General features: G+C 51.0%; 5 protein-coding genes across 5 annotated transcripts; 1 reads left to right on the forward strand and 4 right to left on the reverse strand.

Annotated features, from left to right (window-relative positions):
- Positions 1-79: 79 nt before the first annotated feature.
- Positions 80-2,073, reverse strand: hemA (5-aminolevulinic acid synthase HemA; the record flags this gene model as incomplete). The annotated part of the gene is made up of 2 exons (XM_056696581.1): positions 80-1,674; positions 1,740-2,073. The coding sequence occupies 2 exons, from the start codon at positions 2,071-2,073 to the stop codon at positions 80-82; spliced, it is 1,929 nt and encodes a 642-aa protein (XP_056558793.1).
- A 1,444-nt stretch (positions 2,074-3,517) lies between these two features.
- On the reverse strand, positions 3,518-4,315 carry N7496_003651 (MBL fold metallo-hydrolase; the record flags this gene model as incomplete). Its single annotated transcript, XM_056696582.1, has 1 exon — positions 3,518-4,315. The coding sequence occupies one exon, from the start codon at positions 4,313-4,315 to the stop codon at positions 3,518-3,520; it is 798 nt and encodes a 265-aa protein (XP_056558794.1).
- Positions 4,316-5,336: 1,021 nt separating this feature from the next.
- On the reverse strand, positions 5,337-6,908 carry N7496_003652 (MFS transporter; the record flags this gene model as incomplete). The annotated part of the gene is made up of 2 exons (XM_056696583.1): positions 5,337-5,973; positions 6,043-6,908. The coding sequence occupies 2 exons, from the start codon at positions 6,906-6,908 to the stop codon at positions 5,337-5,339; spliced, it is 1,503 nt and encodes a 500-aa protein (XP_056558795.1).
- A 389-nt stretch (positions 6,909-7,297) lies between these two features.
- Positions 7,298-8,645, forward strand: N7496_003653 (Zn(II)2Cys6 transcription factor; the record flags this gene model as incomplete). Its single annotated transcript, XM_056696584.1, has 2 exons — positions 7,298-7,987; positions 8,058-8,645. The coding sequence occupies 2 exons, from the start codon at positions 7,298-7,300 to the stop codon at positions 8,643-8,645; spliced, it is 1,278 nt and encodes a 425-aa protein (XP_056558796.1).
- A 552-nt stretch (positions 8,646-9,197) lies between these two features.
- On the reverse strand, positions 9,198-14,448 carry ino80 (chromatin-remodeling ATPase INO80; the record flags this gene model as incomplete). Its single annotated transcript, XM_056696585.1, has 4 exons — positions 9,198-9,406; positions 9,477-13,278; positions 13,338-13,820; positions 13,897-14,448. The coding sequence occupies 4 exons, from the start codon at positions 14,446-14,448 to the stop codon at positions 9,198-9,200; spliced, it is 5,046 nt and encodes a 1,681-aa protein (XP_056558797.1).
- Between the last annotated feature and the right edge of the window lie 3,362 nt (positions 14,449-17,810).

The following is a 17,810-nucleotide window of genomic DNA, read 5'->3' on the forward strand; positions in this document are numbered from 1 at the left end:
GATATTATTCAAAAGAGTGGACAGGCAACCGCAACAAGTCAATCGCCCCAAAAACCCGAAAAGAAGACTCGAAGAGACCTTAAGCGGTAACGCCGACGGGAGTAGAGGCGACCGCAGAGTGCGCGTTGCTGCCCAGAGGAGTAGCGGTCTTCATGGCAGGGAAAGCAGCCTTCTCAGCGGCCTCGGCGGTCAATTCGCGAGCGATAGAGGACTCGAGAGGCTCAGAGGCGTCCACACCAAGCTGGGAGTTCTCCCAAATGGGCTGGTTGGCAGCTTCAGCGCCTTCAACACCGACACCGACGAAACCGCCCATGCTCTGCCAGTCGCTGGCGCGCTTGATGCCCAGGTCGTTCCAGACAGCCTGCACGGCCTGGACGAGGTGGTCACGCAGAGGCTTGACGTGGCCGGGGGTCGGGGTAATACGCAGACGCTCCTCACCGCGGGGGACGGTGGGGTAGTTGATGGCCTGCACGTAGATGCCGTGCTCTTCGAGAAGCTTATCCGAGGCGCGCTTGGCCAGCTCGGCATCACCGACCAGAAGAGGAACGATGTGCGAGGGGTTGGGGATAACGGGGATATCCAGCTCCTTCAGAGCAGACTTGACAGCACGGGTGTGCAGCTGCTGGAGGACTCGGTCACGGGGCTGCTGTGCCTGGTACTGGATGGCGGTGTCGGCACCAGCCATGGTCGCAGGGGGCAGGGAAGTGGTGAAAATGAATCCCGGAGCGAGCGAACGGACAGTGTCCACCAAGTTGGCGGAGGCGGCAATGTAGCCACCAACACAGCCGTACGCCTTGCCCAGGGTACCAGTAATGATATCAATGCGATCCATGACGGTGCCCTTGGTGCTCTTAGGGTTGGCGGTGTCCTGCGAGGCATAGACATCGTAGTCAAGGTGCTCTGCGACACCAGCACCGTGGGGGCCATACATTCCGACGGCGTGGACTTCGTCCAGGAAGGTAATGGCACCGTACTTGTCGGCAAGATCACAGATGGCTTCGATGGGGGCGATCGATCCACACATGCTATAAACAGACTCGAATGCGATGATCTTGGGAACATTAAGAGGGAGGGATGCCAACTTGGCTTCCAGATCTTCCAGGTCATTATGCTTGAAGACCATCTTCTTCGCACCGGAGTGACGAATACCCTGGATCATAGAAGCATGGTTCAGACTGTCCGACAGAATCACACAGTCGGGCATCTTGCTTCCAAGGGTCGCCAGAGTAGCATCGTTGGCAACGAAACACGAACTGAAGACCAAAGCGCCTTCCTTTCCGTGCAACTTGGCCAGAGTGTCCTCCAGAGCGACAGCATGCTTGTTGTGGCCGGAGATGTTACGAGTACCACCAGCACCGGCACCATAAGTGTCGAGAGTGCGGTGCATCGATTCCAAGACCTGTGGGTTGCGACCCATACCGAGGTAGTCATTGGAGCACCAGACGGTCACACGCTCCTCAGCCGAGGCCGTGTGAGCACGGGGGAACTCCTTAGCCAGACGGTTGATGTTGTTGAAGTAGCGGTAGGACTTGTCCTTGTGCTTCTTCTCCAGCTCGCCATTATAGAAGGCATCATAGTCGAAACGGGAAGTGATCGGAGCGGCAGGACGAGGGCCGCGGACCGCGGCTTCGGTGGCGGGAGTGGGACGCAGCCTGTTGGCAATGTTGGGATGAACTGCAGACGAAGCCATCAGTATACGGTGAAATTATGGTTATTTCCAATTGCCGGTTTTGTGTTACCTTGTTCGTTCTTCTCATAGGTGCCCGGGGCAAGGCTAGCGGGATGACCCCCGGTCGTGTGCAACGCACGCTTGCCGGTAGGAGGGCGCATAGGCTTCACGGCCGGAATGCCGGCGGCGCTGGAGGTGAAACGCTTGGTGCCGCACATACGGGCAGACTGGACAGCCAGAGCCTTGCTCATGACGGGGCAGCGACGAGCCAGGACCTGGAGGTTGGACATGGTACCTCCACCGGTGCTGGGACGAGTAGCGGTCGAGAGAGTGCGCAGGGTGGTGGGAGCGGTGCGCTTGAGAAAGGGGCACATAGCCCGCGACTGCTGAAGCATTGCCTCCATGGTGATGCAAATCGATACCCCAACAAGACAATTGTAGTTGTAGGGGAGGTGTGAAATGGGGGGAGAGAGATAGAGGAATCGAGGACCGTCGGGGGCACCGGTGAAAATCGATCGAGGGCGGGGAGCCCTGGCTGACTCATCCTGGGCTGACAAAGGACGGGCTCTGATTGGTGGGCACGGGCCGCGGCTGGGCGATTTGGCCCAATGGGGAAAGTCCAGAGGCGTTGGACGTTTTAGTCATCGAAAAGAACCGTAACTTCCCAGTATGAAAACTAAGGTTACGGTGTGAAATCGGCTTAAAGTCGGTAAATGCGGAATCAGATTCTCGTGGCTGAACTCTGTCCGCAGTAGCAGGCGGAGAAAATTGCAACATTCGGAATGCGGGGTGAACATTCGAGAAGGTGTTTCTCTATTAGGTATGGCTATAGTACATTGCATGGTACATAGAGTAGTTCTCATGGACTATCAGTATATTCTACGCACGGCATAGAATACTATATCCTCCATTATAGAAAGTAGAAGTGGATTCCGGGCTCTGCCCAAATCCCGGGGTCCAACTAGAAAACACTTGACACATGCGGCCACTCGGAAATCTCGGCCCGCCACCAAAATAACGGATTCCTGCCTTGGTGCCTTGGGCCACCCAGACAAAAGTCGCCTATTTTGACTTTCGCTATCGTTTACCCTCGTTTAGATTCGTTTAAGACGCATTCTAGATAGGAACGAGTTTTTGAAAGTGATTCAGTCTCAGCCAGGTAGCAGATCTTTTTCAATGACATCATTGCCCAGTTGGCGTGCTGATTGATTGTTATAGTAGCGCGAAGAATCAACGATGTCTCGCGTCGGACCCCCCAACGAATTAACAAGCTTCTGAACCCATACTGAGATAAAGCCTTTTCTAAGCCTTGGATATTTCTCCTTATTTAATTGCAAGATAGCAAACCCATACTCGTAAGCTGAGATCTACCCGGCCAACGCCTCTATGACCAAAGAAATGACATGGTGAATGTCATGCAAGATTGTGGTAGTTCATCTACTCAAAGCCCTCACTAGTACCCCCTTGAGTACGCAGAAATGTAGTATAGAGAACCAAATGGCTTGAAAGAAACACACTTCGGGGGTTGAAAAAGAACTCAAGTCTACCAAACATGTCACCAACCCTACGTCCATTTCCCGCAATCCACCATGGGTTATAAATGCAGAAGATTGCACTGGGATCTCGGTGAAGAGGCAAACAGAGATTGATAAATCATGATGTAGGATCAAAGCGAGCTGGCCATGATAGTATGTGAGAAAGATAGGTGTATTGGTAGTAATCTAACAAAGGAGATCTATCTAGGAAAAGAGAGTTTGTAGCGAGCTAGTCCAATCAGACCAGGCTACTGGCTAGGTGGACTAGATACGCAATATTCTTGACATATAGTTACAACCTTTTTTGGGGCGTTCAAAGGACATGCACCTTTTCTCCTGCCTTCAGCCAGCAAATCTTATCACTGATTCCCTCCTCCTCAAAGGCCTGACGCAATTCGACTCCAAACTCGGTGAAATGCCCCCAAGATTCGTAGTGCATGGGAACAAGGACGTCGGCCTTCAGCGCACGGAATAACTTGGCCCCATCCTTACCACCCATGGTGATCTGCATGGGGGTACTCCCAGGTTCATCACTCGAAGGAACATGGGCGTTGCCTAGATTCATCACGGCGGCACGGACGTGATAGCGGTCTGCAATGGCATTTAGTTCGTCAATGTAGACGGTATCGCCAGTGAAATAAATTGCGTTAGGTAGGCCATCACGGCCAAAGCCAAATTCGTCATTGGTAAGGATAAAGCCGGTACATTCGTTTCCAGGGACATGCTGGGTCGGGGTCGCGGTAATGGTGAATTTTTTGCCAGCAATGATGCAAGTGATTTCCTCCCATGGCTTCATGCCATACACAGCGGGACGGGGTCGAAGGTTATTACCTCCATCGACGGTAGTGAATACGTGACGTCCGTCTAGAAGCTGGCGGCCGAGCTCGTCTAGGTTGTCGGGGTGGTCTTCGTGGCTCAGGAGTACAGCATCAATCACCGGAAGCTGGTCAAGACGGAGAGCAGGGTTTTCTGTCACCTTGAGGACTACCCGACCCCTGTCCCAAAAGGTTCCAGCCGGGGAGAAGAACGGATCGGTCAAAAAGTTGATGCCGTTGACCTCCAGAACGGCAGTTGCAGTGCCAATGTGTGTAACGTCCAAAGTAATGCCCATATTGACTTAGAGAAGACGATTGAGTGAAAAGCCGAATAGCAAAGGTTGGAAGGGAAGTGCGCAAGGAAGAATATGGAAGTTTCCAAAGTATAGACTTGGTAACCTTTCACGGATGGGATTCAATCTTAGAGGATTATTCCGAGGAGGCTGGGCTAGGACTCGACCTTTATATCTCCAACTTGCTGGACCTACCATCTCCTGGATTATCAACATTAAATGCACATTATAAATCGACGGCCAGCTGCGAGACTTGCAAAGCTGGAAGAATCTTTCGGTATCCCGCCCTCGGTATCCCTCTTGATCCGTTAAAGAATCAAATTAGTAATAGGTGGCATGCCAGGACGGGTATCCCACTGAACCGATCTTCATACCTTTGAGAAATAAGGTACTTACGTAATAAAGCGCTTTGAAATGACCTGAGTGGGATGCCGGACCTATGGGTGATTGGGCCCCGCAAAAGCTTATTGATACATTGTCACGAAGACTCGGTTCTGCAATTCGACATGTAGCTGAAAGGTTCTTCAACCACGTAATTGATAAAACCTTCCACAATTGTCATCTAAAGCGAAGACCTTGACTTCCCAAAAGCAAGGTCTTGTTTCTTGGGAAATGTCTTGAAAATTGTGTGCCATATTGCTACAAGATTCTTTTAGCCTGACGGTAGGCCAGGCGACCAGTTGTACATGGGTAAAGAAATAAACCGACAAACCGAGCGATAAGTTGTCAATCCATCTCTTTTGCCACTTCAAGGCACCCTGCAATAGCTTCTTTGTTTTACAAGAATAATGGGACCCAGAATATTCCCCAACCGCCTTCTAGTCATTCATATGTTATTTGAAAATTAATAATAATGGAACCCTGTTTCTAGATCAGGGGCGTCTGTAATAAACCCTGATTGACCAAAACCATGACCATTTTGATTTCCCAGCATGGGTTCTAATGTTCTATGCGAAGCAACAATACCGACCTAGAGCGACCTGCAAAATGTCGATCACTTCAGTAGGATTCAGAACCTCTCAACCTAAGTCGTCTTCATAGCCTGAATCATAGGACTCGCCTTACGAATCCTATGACCATAAAAGTAAAAGACAACTGGGATCAAAACACAAACCGCCTCCACAAGACCGAGTAAAGTAGATGCCCAATTCAACCCCATCGTGGCGTACATAGACGGACCCGCAAGCGGGAGGCAGGCGCCCATGAGACTTCGGAAGAACATGTTTCCCGACAACGCAGATGCAGTGTAAATCCCGTATGAGCGAGCCATATAGTTATTGGCATAAATGAAAACGCATGAATTACCAATGCCGAAAGGTACACCGGCCAGAATCGGAAAAATCCAGTGAATCGAGGGCTGGCAGGTCCAAGCAAACCATAGTTGGCCAACGGCGAGGAGAATAGCACCAAAGACAACGACAATCGCCATTGCCTCTGGGATGACCTCGCCCGTTTCGGGGTCCCTTTGGTGAAGGTTAATCACCTTTCGAAATAGTGGCTCCGATGCGATAGTAAGCAAGACGCCGATTCCAATGCCGACGAAAGCGAGGCCCCCAAGTCCAGGTGACCAACCACGTTGTGTCTGAAAGGCGATAGGATAGGCAACAAAGCATAGGTAAAGAGCGCCGTAAATAATAGCGACGTAAAGATCCCAGAAAATACTGAAGGTAGTTGTGTTCAGTCAGCATTTATCAATCTTTGTGCAAAGTGAGGAATGGAATGATCCTTACCAGATTGGCTCCGTTGCAAGCATCAAAAAGGGTCGAGTTAACCCATTCTTAACCCGTGTTGACAGAACTTCCCCACTGTCATAGCGCGTCCACCATTGAGAATGACCTGTTTCCCTCTCAAGCCTCTTTACACGCTTTCGAAGAATTGCGGGTGCGTATGTCTCCTTAACGAAGCACATCAGAGCCAGGACAATACCGCCAATGATCAAAACAAGCCAGTTCGTCCATCTCCAATCAAGATATTGATAGACAAAGCCACCGATTATGGGACCATATACCGGACCATTTGATGGTCCAATAGACCAGATCCCGAATGCCATGGCTCGGTGTCTATCGGAGACTATATCGTTCACCGAGGCCGGAGAGTTGCCCATGACCGCACTGCCGAAGAAGCCCCCAAAGAACCTGCTGATAAGAATGGCTTCAATCTTTTGGGCCAAAGCACTTGGGAGAACTAGTATCAGGAACATCGACATGGATCCCAAGTAAACCGGTCGTCGGCCGACAATTTCGCTGAGAGGGGCGAAGAAAATGGTCCCTCCCGCCATGCCAAGAAGGTAGGTAAAGACCCCCAAGAGGCCGACAAATTTTGAGATATGAAAATCCTTCTCCAAGCCAGGAATACCTGAGGTGTATAGAGTGCTGTTAAGACTCACAACCGTCGCTCCAAGGCTCATTGTCACGATGGTAACCCCCTTATACCATAACGGCCAGAGACGGGGGTTTTCTGAATCCCCATCTTCCCAGTAAACTTCATAATTTGGTGGATTGTCCAATCTTGATTCCGTAGGCTCAATAGCCTGTGCAGTATAACCTTCCGCATCTGCCGTATAACTTCGAGTGAGCTCGTGCTCTATAGACGACATGATTGCTGATTGGTGGTGTGGGGAAGACGGGCGTTTTTGTTGATGTCAAAAGCTGGCGATTGTCAAAGAGAAGGCAATATCACTATTCAGTTGACCAGATGGTTCAAATGGACATGTGTGCACAAAAGAAAATAGAAAAGCAAACAAAAATTGGCCACTACCAGAGACATCCTACAAGGGACTTCCTATATAGTTTTAGCGGGTGGGAGAAGCCGAGCGGGATGCCGACGGGATATCAGAGGCTTATTAAACCACTCGGGAGAAAACCTACAACTATGACCAACGTTTTGGCTGTAATGTAATAGTTCATCTTTTCATTATCCAGTGCTTTCAACTCCAGTCATCGCTAATTCCTCATTTAAAACTTGTTCTGAACTAAGTGGTTGACAATGTCCCATCCTTCCGAATCTAATACTTTCCGATGTCGATATGCCCATTGTACGGCCACATACCGGCGCAAGGAACATTTGAACCGACATCTGGCTAGTCATAAGGAAGAACGTCTCTGCTGCCCTTACTGCGACGCAACCCTGACCAGAAGGAACGTACTTCGATCAGACTCAAAGATCCAGAGACTCTGCAACACGAAGACTAACTATCTCTACAGCGATCTCTTACGCCGCCACATACGGAAATTGCACCCGGATATGAAACCGCCAACATCGCGAGCAGTCAAAGCCTGCAAAGCCTGTCATCTTCGGAAAGAGCGCTGTGATGGCGAAGATCCATGTAACCAGTGCCAGAGACGAAAAGTGATCTGCTCGCATCCAGACCGTCAAGAGTCGGCTCGCAACGAATGCACAATGCACCCGACGCAAGCATACACGCACATGGACTTGGTAGAACCGGCTCTGAACGGTTCGTCGTGGGTCGGTCAAGAGTTTGTCGATATTTACTTCGATCAGTTCCATCCTATCTGGCCGTTCCTCCACCGAGGAACATTCAAAGTCGAAAAAGAACCCTGCGTACTCGTCCAGTCAATGTTGATGATTGGCTTGTGGATCAAAGGTGACTCGGATGCACGCCGCATGGCGATGGCTTTCCATGACAGATTACTTTCTGCGATTCAAACACAGAGGGTACGGATCGACTACTTGACCTCTGAAACTCGATGAGACAATTCTCTAACGTGCTCTTTTCCCTTGGCAGGCCCAATGGTATATTGCCGAATCTACGCCTCACGGCAACAAAGATACACCTTGCCACATGGTAACCTATCAAAGCATCCTTCTCCAAGTTATATTCTCCCTCGTTGTCGCCAAAATCGAGACTCCATTTGATCTCAATCTCCGTTGTGAACTACCGGCGTCTAATTACGAGCTTCTTACATCGCTCGCGCGAACTTGTCGACGGCTGGGCTTGTTCTATTATCCAAATATGCTGGCCCGACACGAAGTCTTTGCCCCTCCGGCACTTGTCTGGGTCAGTGTGGAGGAGACAAAGCGGTTTGGATTAGCGCTCTATAAACTGTGCCGACTCGTTGCCCCGTCTATTGAGCATGCCACGGTTTATAAAGATCGGGGCGATTTGAGTAATGAGCTTTTGAACCTGGGAGACTTGGAATTTTCTATGCCGGATCCCGACGAAGTGTGGAACGCCTCGGTTGAAACAGGATCTCACAACATTCGAGCCTCCCCATTACAAGGCGCGGGAAAGAATTCTTCAAATCCCGACGAGTGGATATCGAATGCGTTGATGAAGTTTTCCAATTCCTCTGTTGGGTTTGATTGGATTTAGTACTGTGCGCGAGTGGATTTGTTTTCAGTTTTGGTATTTTTCTCATTCCCCTCTGCTTATCTGTTGTATAGCCAAAATATTCCATGGCATAATTACCCACTACTTAGGTTACGCTCAGGGGTTGGGTACTCAATTCTACTCGGTGATCACAAAGCGACGAGGGGCAAGCACTGCATGGAAAGTGACAGCAAAGAAATAGTATGGGGAATCAAGTAGGTAGGGTACCTTTCAAAATTACTTGTATAATCACGGATGCCACAACACCAACAACCCCAATTCGGTGTGTTTGTCTGTCTCTTGAAGTAGTTCCCAGGCTGGGAGTAAAAAAAAGAATTCAAGTGCAAGAGTTCAAATCGATCAAGTAGTCGTATGATAATACATAACAGAAGAGAGAAAAAAGAAGGCAAACAATAAAGGAATATAAAAAAGAGTGCACGGAAAGTGAACCACACTAGCACCTTGGAAGAAGCAGAAGAGGAAATCATTACAACGCCGTCGCCCATTTGCAGTTCTTGCAAGTATTTGAAAACAAGTAATCCCGAATGTGTTTTTTTAAGCGAGTCCGCCATCGCCGTCAATTAATCGAAGACGTTCCTTCACGGTCTTTGCGCGTTTGGATGAACCGGCTTTGCCTCCGCCACGACCACGACCACGCTTCGCTGGGGTGGCGGAGGTAGCGGTAGGAGGAGTGTCCAGGTTGTCCGACATGGGAGTCGCAGTGCCCGATGGCTTGGCGCTGGCATCGTCAAAGTTACCCTCGCCTGTAGAAAAGAAGCGTCAGTCAATGATTTCAAGTTAAGACAAGTTCGAATGTGGGAGTGGTTTGCTTACCTTCATGGTACATATCATCCATCGTGAGCTCACGCTTCCGCTTCTGCGTAGCCTTCTTTCCACCCTTGGTAGCACCAAAGGCCTCTCCTCGCTCCAGCGCCTCCTTCTCCTTCTGCTCAATGAGCTCTGCCTCATCATCGTCGGCAAGCCACATGGCAATATCCTTGGTGCGGTTCTCGCGGGCACGAGTGTTGAAGTCGACACCACCAGCAGCACCGCCGGAAATGACGACACGCTGCACCTCTTCCTTCTGCAAGGCACGCTTGCGAATCCGCTCTTCGATCGTACCGCGAGTGATGAGACGGTAGACGGTAACCTGGCGGGTCTGACCGAGACGATGGGCTCGATCCATGGCCTGAGAATCAATAGTCGGGTTCCAATCGGAATCGTAGAAGATGACGGTATCGGCAGCAGTCAAGTTGATACCAAGACCACCAGCACGTGTAGACAGCAAGAATACAAAGATGTCGGTGTTGGACTGGAAGTCGGCGACGGTATCGCGACGATCTTCCAACTTTGTACTTCCATCCAATCGGCAGTACTTGTAGTTTCTGTAGGTCAAGTACTCCTCCATCAAATCGATCATACGTGTCATTTGGAAATACAGCAGGACACGATGGCCACCAGCCTTGAGTTCCCGTAGAAGCTCGTCGAGCTTGGCAAGCTTGCCCGAATCCGTAACGAAGCGACGCATGGACGGAACTTCGATGTGATTGTACCGAGACTTGAGTGACATTGGCCCGGGGAGCATTGGCGCCTTCGAATAAGGAGCGGGATCCAACTTGTGTGACAAGATCTGTTCCTCAACTTGTCGTGTACGGTTGCCGTACAATGCGGACCGGACAGCTGGGTTGAAAAGGGTTCGTTGGGTCTCGCGAGTGGCCTCTTGACCCGAGCAGGAGAGCGTGATCGGAGGCGCTTGGGCAGCAGGAGATGCGCATGGTTCAATCAGGTTGAGACCCTGGTCTTCGAAGGCCGAACGTGAGACATTCATCAAATTACGCATCCGGCCCTCGGGAGTGATCTCGTTGAGTGCTTCGCGGTTGTTGCGCTCTACGATGTTGAGCATAGACTGGGCCCACACCGACTTGTCAGCAGACTCGTTCTCCTTGTCATCGTAGACAACGTTCAGGCGGGAAAGTCGGTTTGCCCTATCGCCACGCCGAGTCGCGCGCTCGAAAACACCAAGGCGGGAGCATTCATTAGCTTCTCCCGCAGATGTATCGACAAATCGCAGGAATGAGAACGCCTCATTCTCACGAGAGCTCTCATGAATGTTCTCAGTATTCCAAATGTTCATCAAGTTTGACAAGTATTTCCCTTGGAACCCAGCACGATTATTGCCGGGTCCAGGCACATCCAAACGGGCCTCGGAGCTGCACAGCAGTCGAGGCACCTGGTACTCGATCCGGCTCCTGGTGGAATACCGGACGTCGACAAAGTATCCTTCACGAACAAAAGAAGCACACTCCGCAAAGGCTCCCACGGAGAAGGGTGAGCGGGTCTCGGCGCGCTCAAACAGATCGGGATGGTTGCAGACCTTACGGAACTGCATGACCAGGTTCATCAAGGTGGTGCTATCAGTGTCGTCACCAACGGCTGCCTTCTCAATGAGGTCGATGATGCTGACACGGTTCCGCAGGTTGGCATACAAGGCACGCTGGCGGTAGGTGAGGTCACAGAAGATGTCCTTCTCAACCTTGTCACCCAGTTCTTGCTGCACATGCTTCTTGACACGACGAAGCATGAACGGCTTCAAAATCATATGCAGACGCTTGAGCTGATCTTCATTCAGTTTCGTGTTACTTTGAGCATGAGACTCGATATCTTTCGAGAACCATTCGCTGAACTCGTCATGGGAATCGAACAAGGTAGGCATAATGAAATGCAGCAAGGCCCATAGCTCTTGCATGTTGTTTTGAATGGGCGTACCAGTAAGCAAGAGACGGTTACGGCAGGAGAAGCCCAAGAGATTCTTCCAACGCGAACTTTGAGAGGACTTGATGGCTTGGGCCTCGTCCAGAATCATGTACTGCCACTTGACTTTCTGGAAGTACTGAGCATCCAGAACGACCAGCTGGTAAGAGGTGACCAGGACATGGAACTCAGAGTCGCGAGTATAGGTGATGTGCTTGCGATCCCAGAACTTCCGAAGAATCTTACGATCCTTGGCATTACCCCAGTATGGCAAGACTTTGATGTTGGGGACGAACTTGGCAATTTCTTGTTGCCAATTGTGCAGCGTCGAAGCGGGAGCAATAACGAGGAAAGGACCCCAAATGTTGTGGAACTCGGCCAGATAGGCCATGACGGAAATCGACTGGATGGTCTTACCGAGACCCATCTCGTCTGCAAGAATACCGTTGATACCCTGTTCGTACAGGTTGACCAGCCAGTTCAAACCCTTCAGCTGATACTCCTTCAATTTGGCGGTCAACATAGTGGGCTGAGAAATCTCAATGTCACCCAAACTGGTTGGGTTTTGGAAGTTCATTTCGCCTTCATCAAAGGCTGCCATCTGATCCTCCCCACCTTGCTGGTTGAAGGCACGGGCACGGTCCTGAGCTTGCTGCACAGCGTTCTGAGCATTGGCCATGGCGGCTTGCTGTAAAACACTCTCGTCTTCGGCATCAAAGTCAAGATCCTCAAAGTTGGTGACCTTGGCATTGGCATTGGCGACACTGTCAGGAAGGTTGACGGTGTGTTGCGCCTTGCCAGGCTGGATAGTCTCGTTGCTGCCAGCAACGGTTCCGTCACCAGTTGCTTCCGCCTCAGCAGTCTTAATCTTACGACCAATAAAGTGAGAGTACAGCTCAGTCTGGGAGATCAGGAAGTTCAGTTTGCGCTTCTGTCGGTTGGCTTCACGTTCAGCTTCGGCCTTCTTAGCCGACTCCAGCTCCTGCTTCTCTGCCAAGCGGCGCAAGTCACGCTCCTCGCGCTCGTTGCGCTTCCAGAAGGACATCATTTCACGCATGGTACGCTTGGCACGAGCCTGGGTATCCTTGGTGCTCTTGTTCGTCCGTTCTTGCCATTTCCGCGACTGCTTGCTCGCCAACTGGGCTGTCTTGCGCAAGTTTTCTTGACGGGTAGAAAGAGACGTGGTCTTGATGCGGTAGACCTTGGGAATGTCCTTGCGGGCAATGTCACGCCAAATTTGCTCGTAAATCTGATTGTAACCCTTACTGTCGTAGTGCAGATGAAGGATGGGAGTACCCTCCTTGGATCTGCCGTCTTTCTTCGTATCACGGGGAGTGAGGTAGATGGATTCGTCATCGAGGCCAGCCAAGTAGGCGTTCTCGGCAGCATCCTTTTCGGCCTGCTTCTGCTCCTTGGACTTCTTGGGTCGAGTGATGGGACCAGCACGTCCAGAGCGGCGACGCGAGGGTGAACCGCGACCGATGTGGAATGAGCTTGTGGTGCCACCCTCGAGGTTAGGAGCCAGCGGAGTGACCTCGCCAAGCTCGTCTTGGGCACTCCCGCCCTCGAGAGCACGCTTAGTGGACCGAATCTTCTTCTGAGCGCGTTCAGCCTCGCGCAGGAACTTGGCCTTCTCCGCGGAATCCTGGGCCTTGTCGGCCTTGCGTTCAGCCTCCAGCTTCTTCTGCATCTCCAAGCGCACAGTGTTCTCGCGGCGACGTTTCCGTTGCATGTCCTTCTTTCGCTCCTTCTCATCTTGGATCTCTTTCTGCTGGACTTCGGCGATGACGGAACTTTCGTTACTGACCCGGAACCGTTCTGTACCTAGAATAGCGTGCTTCTCAAATGATCGAGCCAGTTCGTTTAGAGTGTAATTGCGACGACGCTATTTCAGAGTTAGTATTTTTTGCATAACTGCGAGTAGAGACAAAACGTGGTATTTACCTTGCGAGAGATTTGCTCCGCCCGATAGCTTTCCATCAATCGCTTCCTACCCTTTTCAATGTAGACTTGGAGATCTTCCTCAAAGTCAGGTCCCTCAACGTCACTCTTCTCGCCGTTGTCAATGTCGAGCATGGCACGGTTCACTTGCTCCGCATCGACACCAGGCGGGAAGGGTTTCCTTTGTGGCGCGCGTGCCACAAGGCCCACCGACTCTGGAGCTGGCTTGGACACTCCATTGGGAGTAAAGATTCCCTTTGGCGGCTGCGCCTGAGGCTTTTCCGTGCTCAGTGCTTTGTCCGATTTATGGTAGAAGGTGCCCGGAACTGGGCCGGTCTCGGTTGGACGGCTCTCAGACTTTGTTTGGATCTGGGGGGTAGGCGTGGCAGCGGCGGGCGGAGGAGTCGATTTCCTGGCAGGCTGTTCTTCCGTGGGTCCGGAGAGGATGCTCGCGAAGGACATGGGATCGGCTGCGCGGGTGGGCTTCTATTATTGGATAAAGATGGTTAGTAGGTGTATCGGTTGTTGATTTGCAACCAAGCTTGATGGACCAAAGACATACCGATTCCCGGGGCGGCGATGCTGCCTTTGGCGCTGAAGGACCGTATCCGACGCCATTGCCTCTCACCCGGTATGGAGATTCCGATTCGCGAGTGGGAGACTGCGAATGGCTATCTGGCCGGCTCGGAGGATGCCCATGCGGCGTTGAAGGGCCGTAAGGTGAAGTACCGTTACCCGACATCACAGAGCTTGAGAAGGGACGCGGAAGCGGCAGCCCTGGATTCGCACTTCCCGAAGGACCGGGATACTGGGATGAACCCTCCGTATGAGATGAATGTGGAGGCGGTGCGGTCCCATTCAAGGGCGGTGGCAGGGTGGATGGCAACGGCGAAGACGCGTGCGAAAAGCGCGGGCTCCGCGAAACGGAGGATGGACCGAAAGCCGGGGGTGTTTGGGGAGGGTGTTGGGAGAATTGCTGTTGTTGCTGCTGCGGTTGTCCCTGGGGCTGATCATTGTTGGGAAAGAAAGGGCGGTTCTTGGTCGGGGACTCGTAGGCAGCGAACCGGTGCTGCTGAGTCGGGGACTGGGCGTTGTATGGCGGAGCGCCCGTCATGATGGCCGCGTCCCCGGCGCTGAGCAAGCGCAGCTAGGAATAATGGATGAAAGGGAGAGATGGAGGGGGATGAATTGGGCGAGGAGAGAGTCAGACACCGAGGGTATTGCCCATGAGATAGGTTGTCAAGGGGGGTGTGGTTCTTTGGAGATCTGGCACGGACGCGACGTCAGCTGGGAGGTTTTGGCGGTAGGATGGAAGGAAGTCGCAGAGGGAAGGCTGAGGAGGAAGATGGAAAAAAGAGGGAGGGGGGAGATCGATGATACCCTGGGATGATGAATTCGTTTGGTGGTGGGAAGATGCAGGAGGAAGGATCGTTGTGGCCGCGGCGACCCAAGCAGAGAATGCGCGGGCTGGGGGGGCTAGGCGAGAGAGAGAGAGAGAGGATGCAGGGGAGGTGACCCGGACCGACGATGATGTCGGGAGTTACGGTGGATAGGATGGGGGAAGTGGGAAAGAGAGGAGTTGATGGGGAGGAGGAGGAGAATGAAAGAGGTGGATGATTGGACGGGAAGGGGAAACGAGGTTGAAGGTGACGAGTTCAAAGGGTAAAGGGGGGCAATTCCATTTAGGATTTGGTTCCCTTGGAGGCCGTGAATAGTCAACTCTCTTTAGTTCCGATCTCCCAGCGTTTATGCTTCATCCATCGACCTCGGGATGGTCTTCGGATCTGGTGGATTGGAGAGTATAACTATGAGAGAGAAGCTATATCTAGTTTTATTGTATTTAAATCATCTTTTAATCCTATGCGAAGCCTCCGATGTCGCGATGGAGGCCAGCTGGGTTGGGTGCCGCCGTGCAAGGCGCATCCCCATACAAACGGGCGTGGAGGAGAGTTGGGGGGTTGACGTGATCGGGTATAGATTTAGAGGAATAGTATGAATTATACGGTATAGTATTGTGTAAATAGGTACTATAGTACTATCTTCCTGGTCTATACTCTACCATTCTTCCCTATTCTCTACTTCTGGTCCAACTTCCTGTCCATCCGAGAGATTTCATCGCGGCCGATCCCGTGGGATTCCACCGCGAAAGGACCCGATTTCTACCATTTTGATGCTTGTACACACGATAGATCATATCTTGGTCATCTCAGCTCCTTATTGTCAAACTTGACCTAGGCTATAAGTATCTCCTACAATAATAAGCACTATTTACTTCTACGAGCTCCTATCTCGCGACCTGGTCATTCGTGTCAGTCTCCATGACCAGTGATTGCGGGCCGCCAAGCCCGATCCATGCGCTCCTTTTGACTGGACACGATTTTGGGGCTGAGACGAGTCCCCTCAAAGCCACTCGGTCAATGCATTATTCCAAGAAACTGGTACATTAATTAGTCCCTCGAATCCTCTTCTTCTGCAAGCATCCTACTGATTCTCTTCCAGGGAATCATCGTTTCGGTTACTACATCTCTATACTTCCACCAGTGTCCCTATATATAGCACTCCATTCTGCGCAATACCTAGACATCGACTACCTTACGGATAGCAACATGACACCTGCACATTCATAAAATAACGTAGAAGATGGTTAATCCTATATTCCCGCGACGACTAGTGCGTCCAGGACACACAAATAAGCTGCTAAGCTCATTTTTCATTCCGGGTTACTGGAGCGGCGATGACGTAGTGGGCCAGTCTGCCACCGAGTGTCAGACCGTGACGGGCCCGACTTCGCTAGGTATATTTCATGGCACGTCCTTCTAATTCAGCAGACTTACATAATGAACTAACCATTCTTTTATGCAGGATCTGGAAGATTTCATCAAAGGGAACAAAGGCGAGATTCTGGGGGACTTTGAGGATTTCAATGGCTTTTTGTCGGGGCAGGTTCTATACATGCTGAAATTTCCGAAGACCTTGTGGCTCGATTAAAGTCTCCCAAGGATGTAGAAGACGTTGAGATCAATCTGCTGGCGACGTATCGAGGACCAATTATGAAGTGTGGATATTATCCCATAGATCACTACTGTATTATCTTTTATCCTACTGCTCCTGGGAATTTTCTCGGAATCTATCTTTTGGTTGTATATGTTGCCTCATATATTGCTTCTGAGAAAGATACAATCAATCAATTTACCCCAAAGCCACCACCTAACCATCCTTTCTCGCCACCCGCTTCTCAACCCGACTCCGTTCCGTAAGGTACGACCACAGTTCGGGGATCATGGTAGGGGTTTGTTACAGGGTCCTGGCTAGTCAATGCATCACCAGAACAACACTGGTTAGAAATGCTGCTGCCCCCGCCATCGTACAAACACCCGTCCGCACCAAAGTAGATGTCACCATAACCGCTTGGCCAAACGGCATTGAGTTGACAGCCAGCTTTCTGCTGCTTATCCGTGTAGTCCTTCGAGTTGAATCCAGCGAGAATCACCGCGCTACTGGTAGACTTAGTCGGATCGGCTGCGATATCTAGTAATCGTTAGTGGAAATGGCTGGCAATTGATAGAATTCCCCCAAGGAACGTACTGTAGACACCTGAGTAGACGTTGGTGATAGTCCCTACGTTTCCGGCGCATCGTGGAGAATCGTTGACAAGGACACATCCAGCGCCATCGTTTATGTGCTGTGAATTTGTCCGTTAGCGCGTCTGGTCCCGGATAACTATTATGGCCCGGCAAACATACCAAATTGGTTCCAGCTGGATTAGGATTCACGGTTGGTGCGGGTTCTGAGGTGCTAGTGGTAGTCGTAGAAGTAGTAGTCGTAGACGCAGTTTGGTAGTAAGGGTTGCGAATTGTAGTGGTAGCCTTTGCTGTGCAGCATTGATCAAAGATTTTGCTACTGCCCGAGTCGTATAGGCAGTTGTCGCTTCCGAAATATACGTCGCCATACGAGCTGGGCCATTTTGCTCGTAATTCACAGCCAGGCCGAACATATTCGTCCTTTGAGTCCGATCCATCGAACTGGGCGTAGATAGTCGCGGAGGAGTTGTAGGTATCTTCATATGCGACATCTATGGAATTGATAAGCAATTAATGGAGACTGAAAATGAATGGTAAATACTTACTGTAGGCTGCGCCACCCGCGCAACGTGGACTGTCGTTGACTGAAATACATCCACGATTCACATTCTGAGAAGAAATTAATCTCAAGTGGCATAGTGAAAGTGGAAGACTACTTACAACATTGGTACCATGTGTATTTGAGGTGGGTTCGTAAGATGCGGATGATTTCGTTGAGGAAGAGGTGGAGGTCTCGGAGCGACTGGATGTGGTTGAATGAGTAGACTTGGTTGAGGAAGAGGTGGAAGTCTCGGAGTGACTGGATGTTGTTGAATGGGTAGACTTGGTTGAGGTTCCAGATGTCGTAGTCACGAAGGTCGTGATCTTCTGTGTGGTTGAAGTCTTGCTCACATCG

Source organism: Penicillium cataractarum (genome assembly GCF_028827025.1).
Source record: "Penicillium cataractarum strain IBT 29864 chromosome Unknown utg000002l, whole genome shotgun sequence".
Taxonomy (NCBI): Eukaryota; Fungi; Ascomycota; class Eurotiomycetes; order Eurotiales; family Aspergillaceae; genus Penicillium; species Penicillium cataractarum.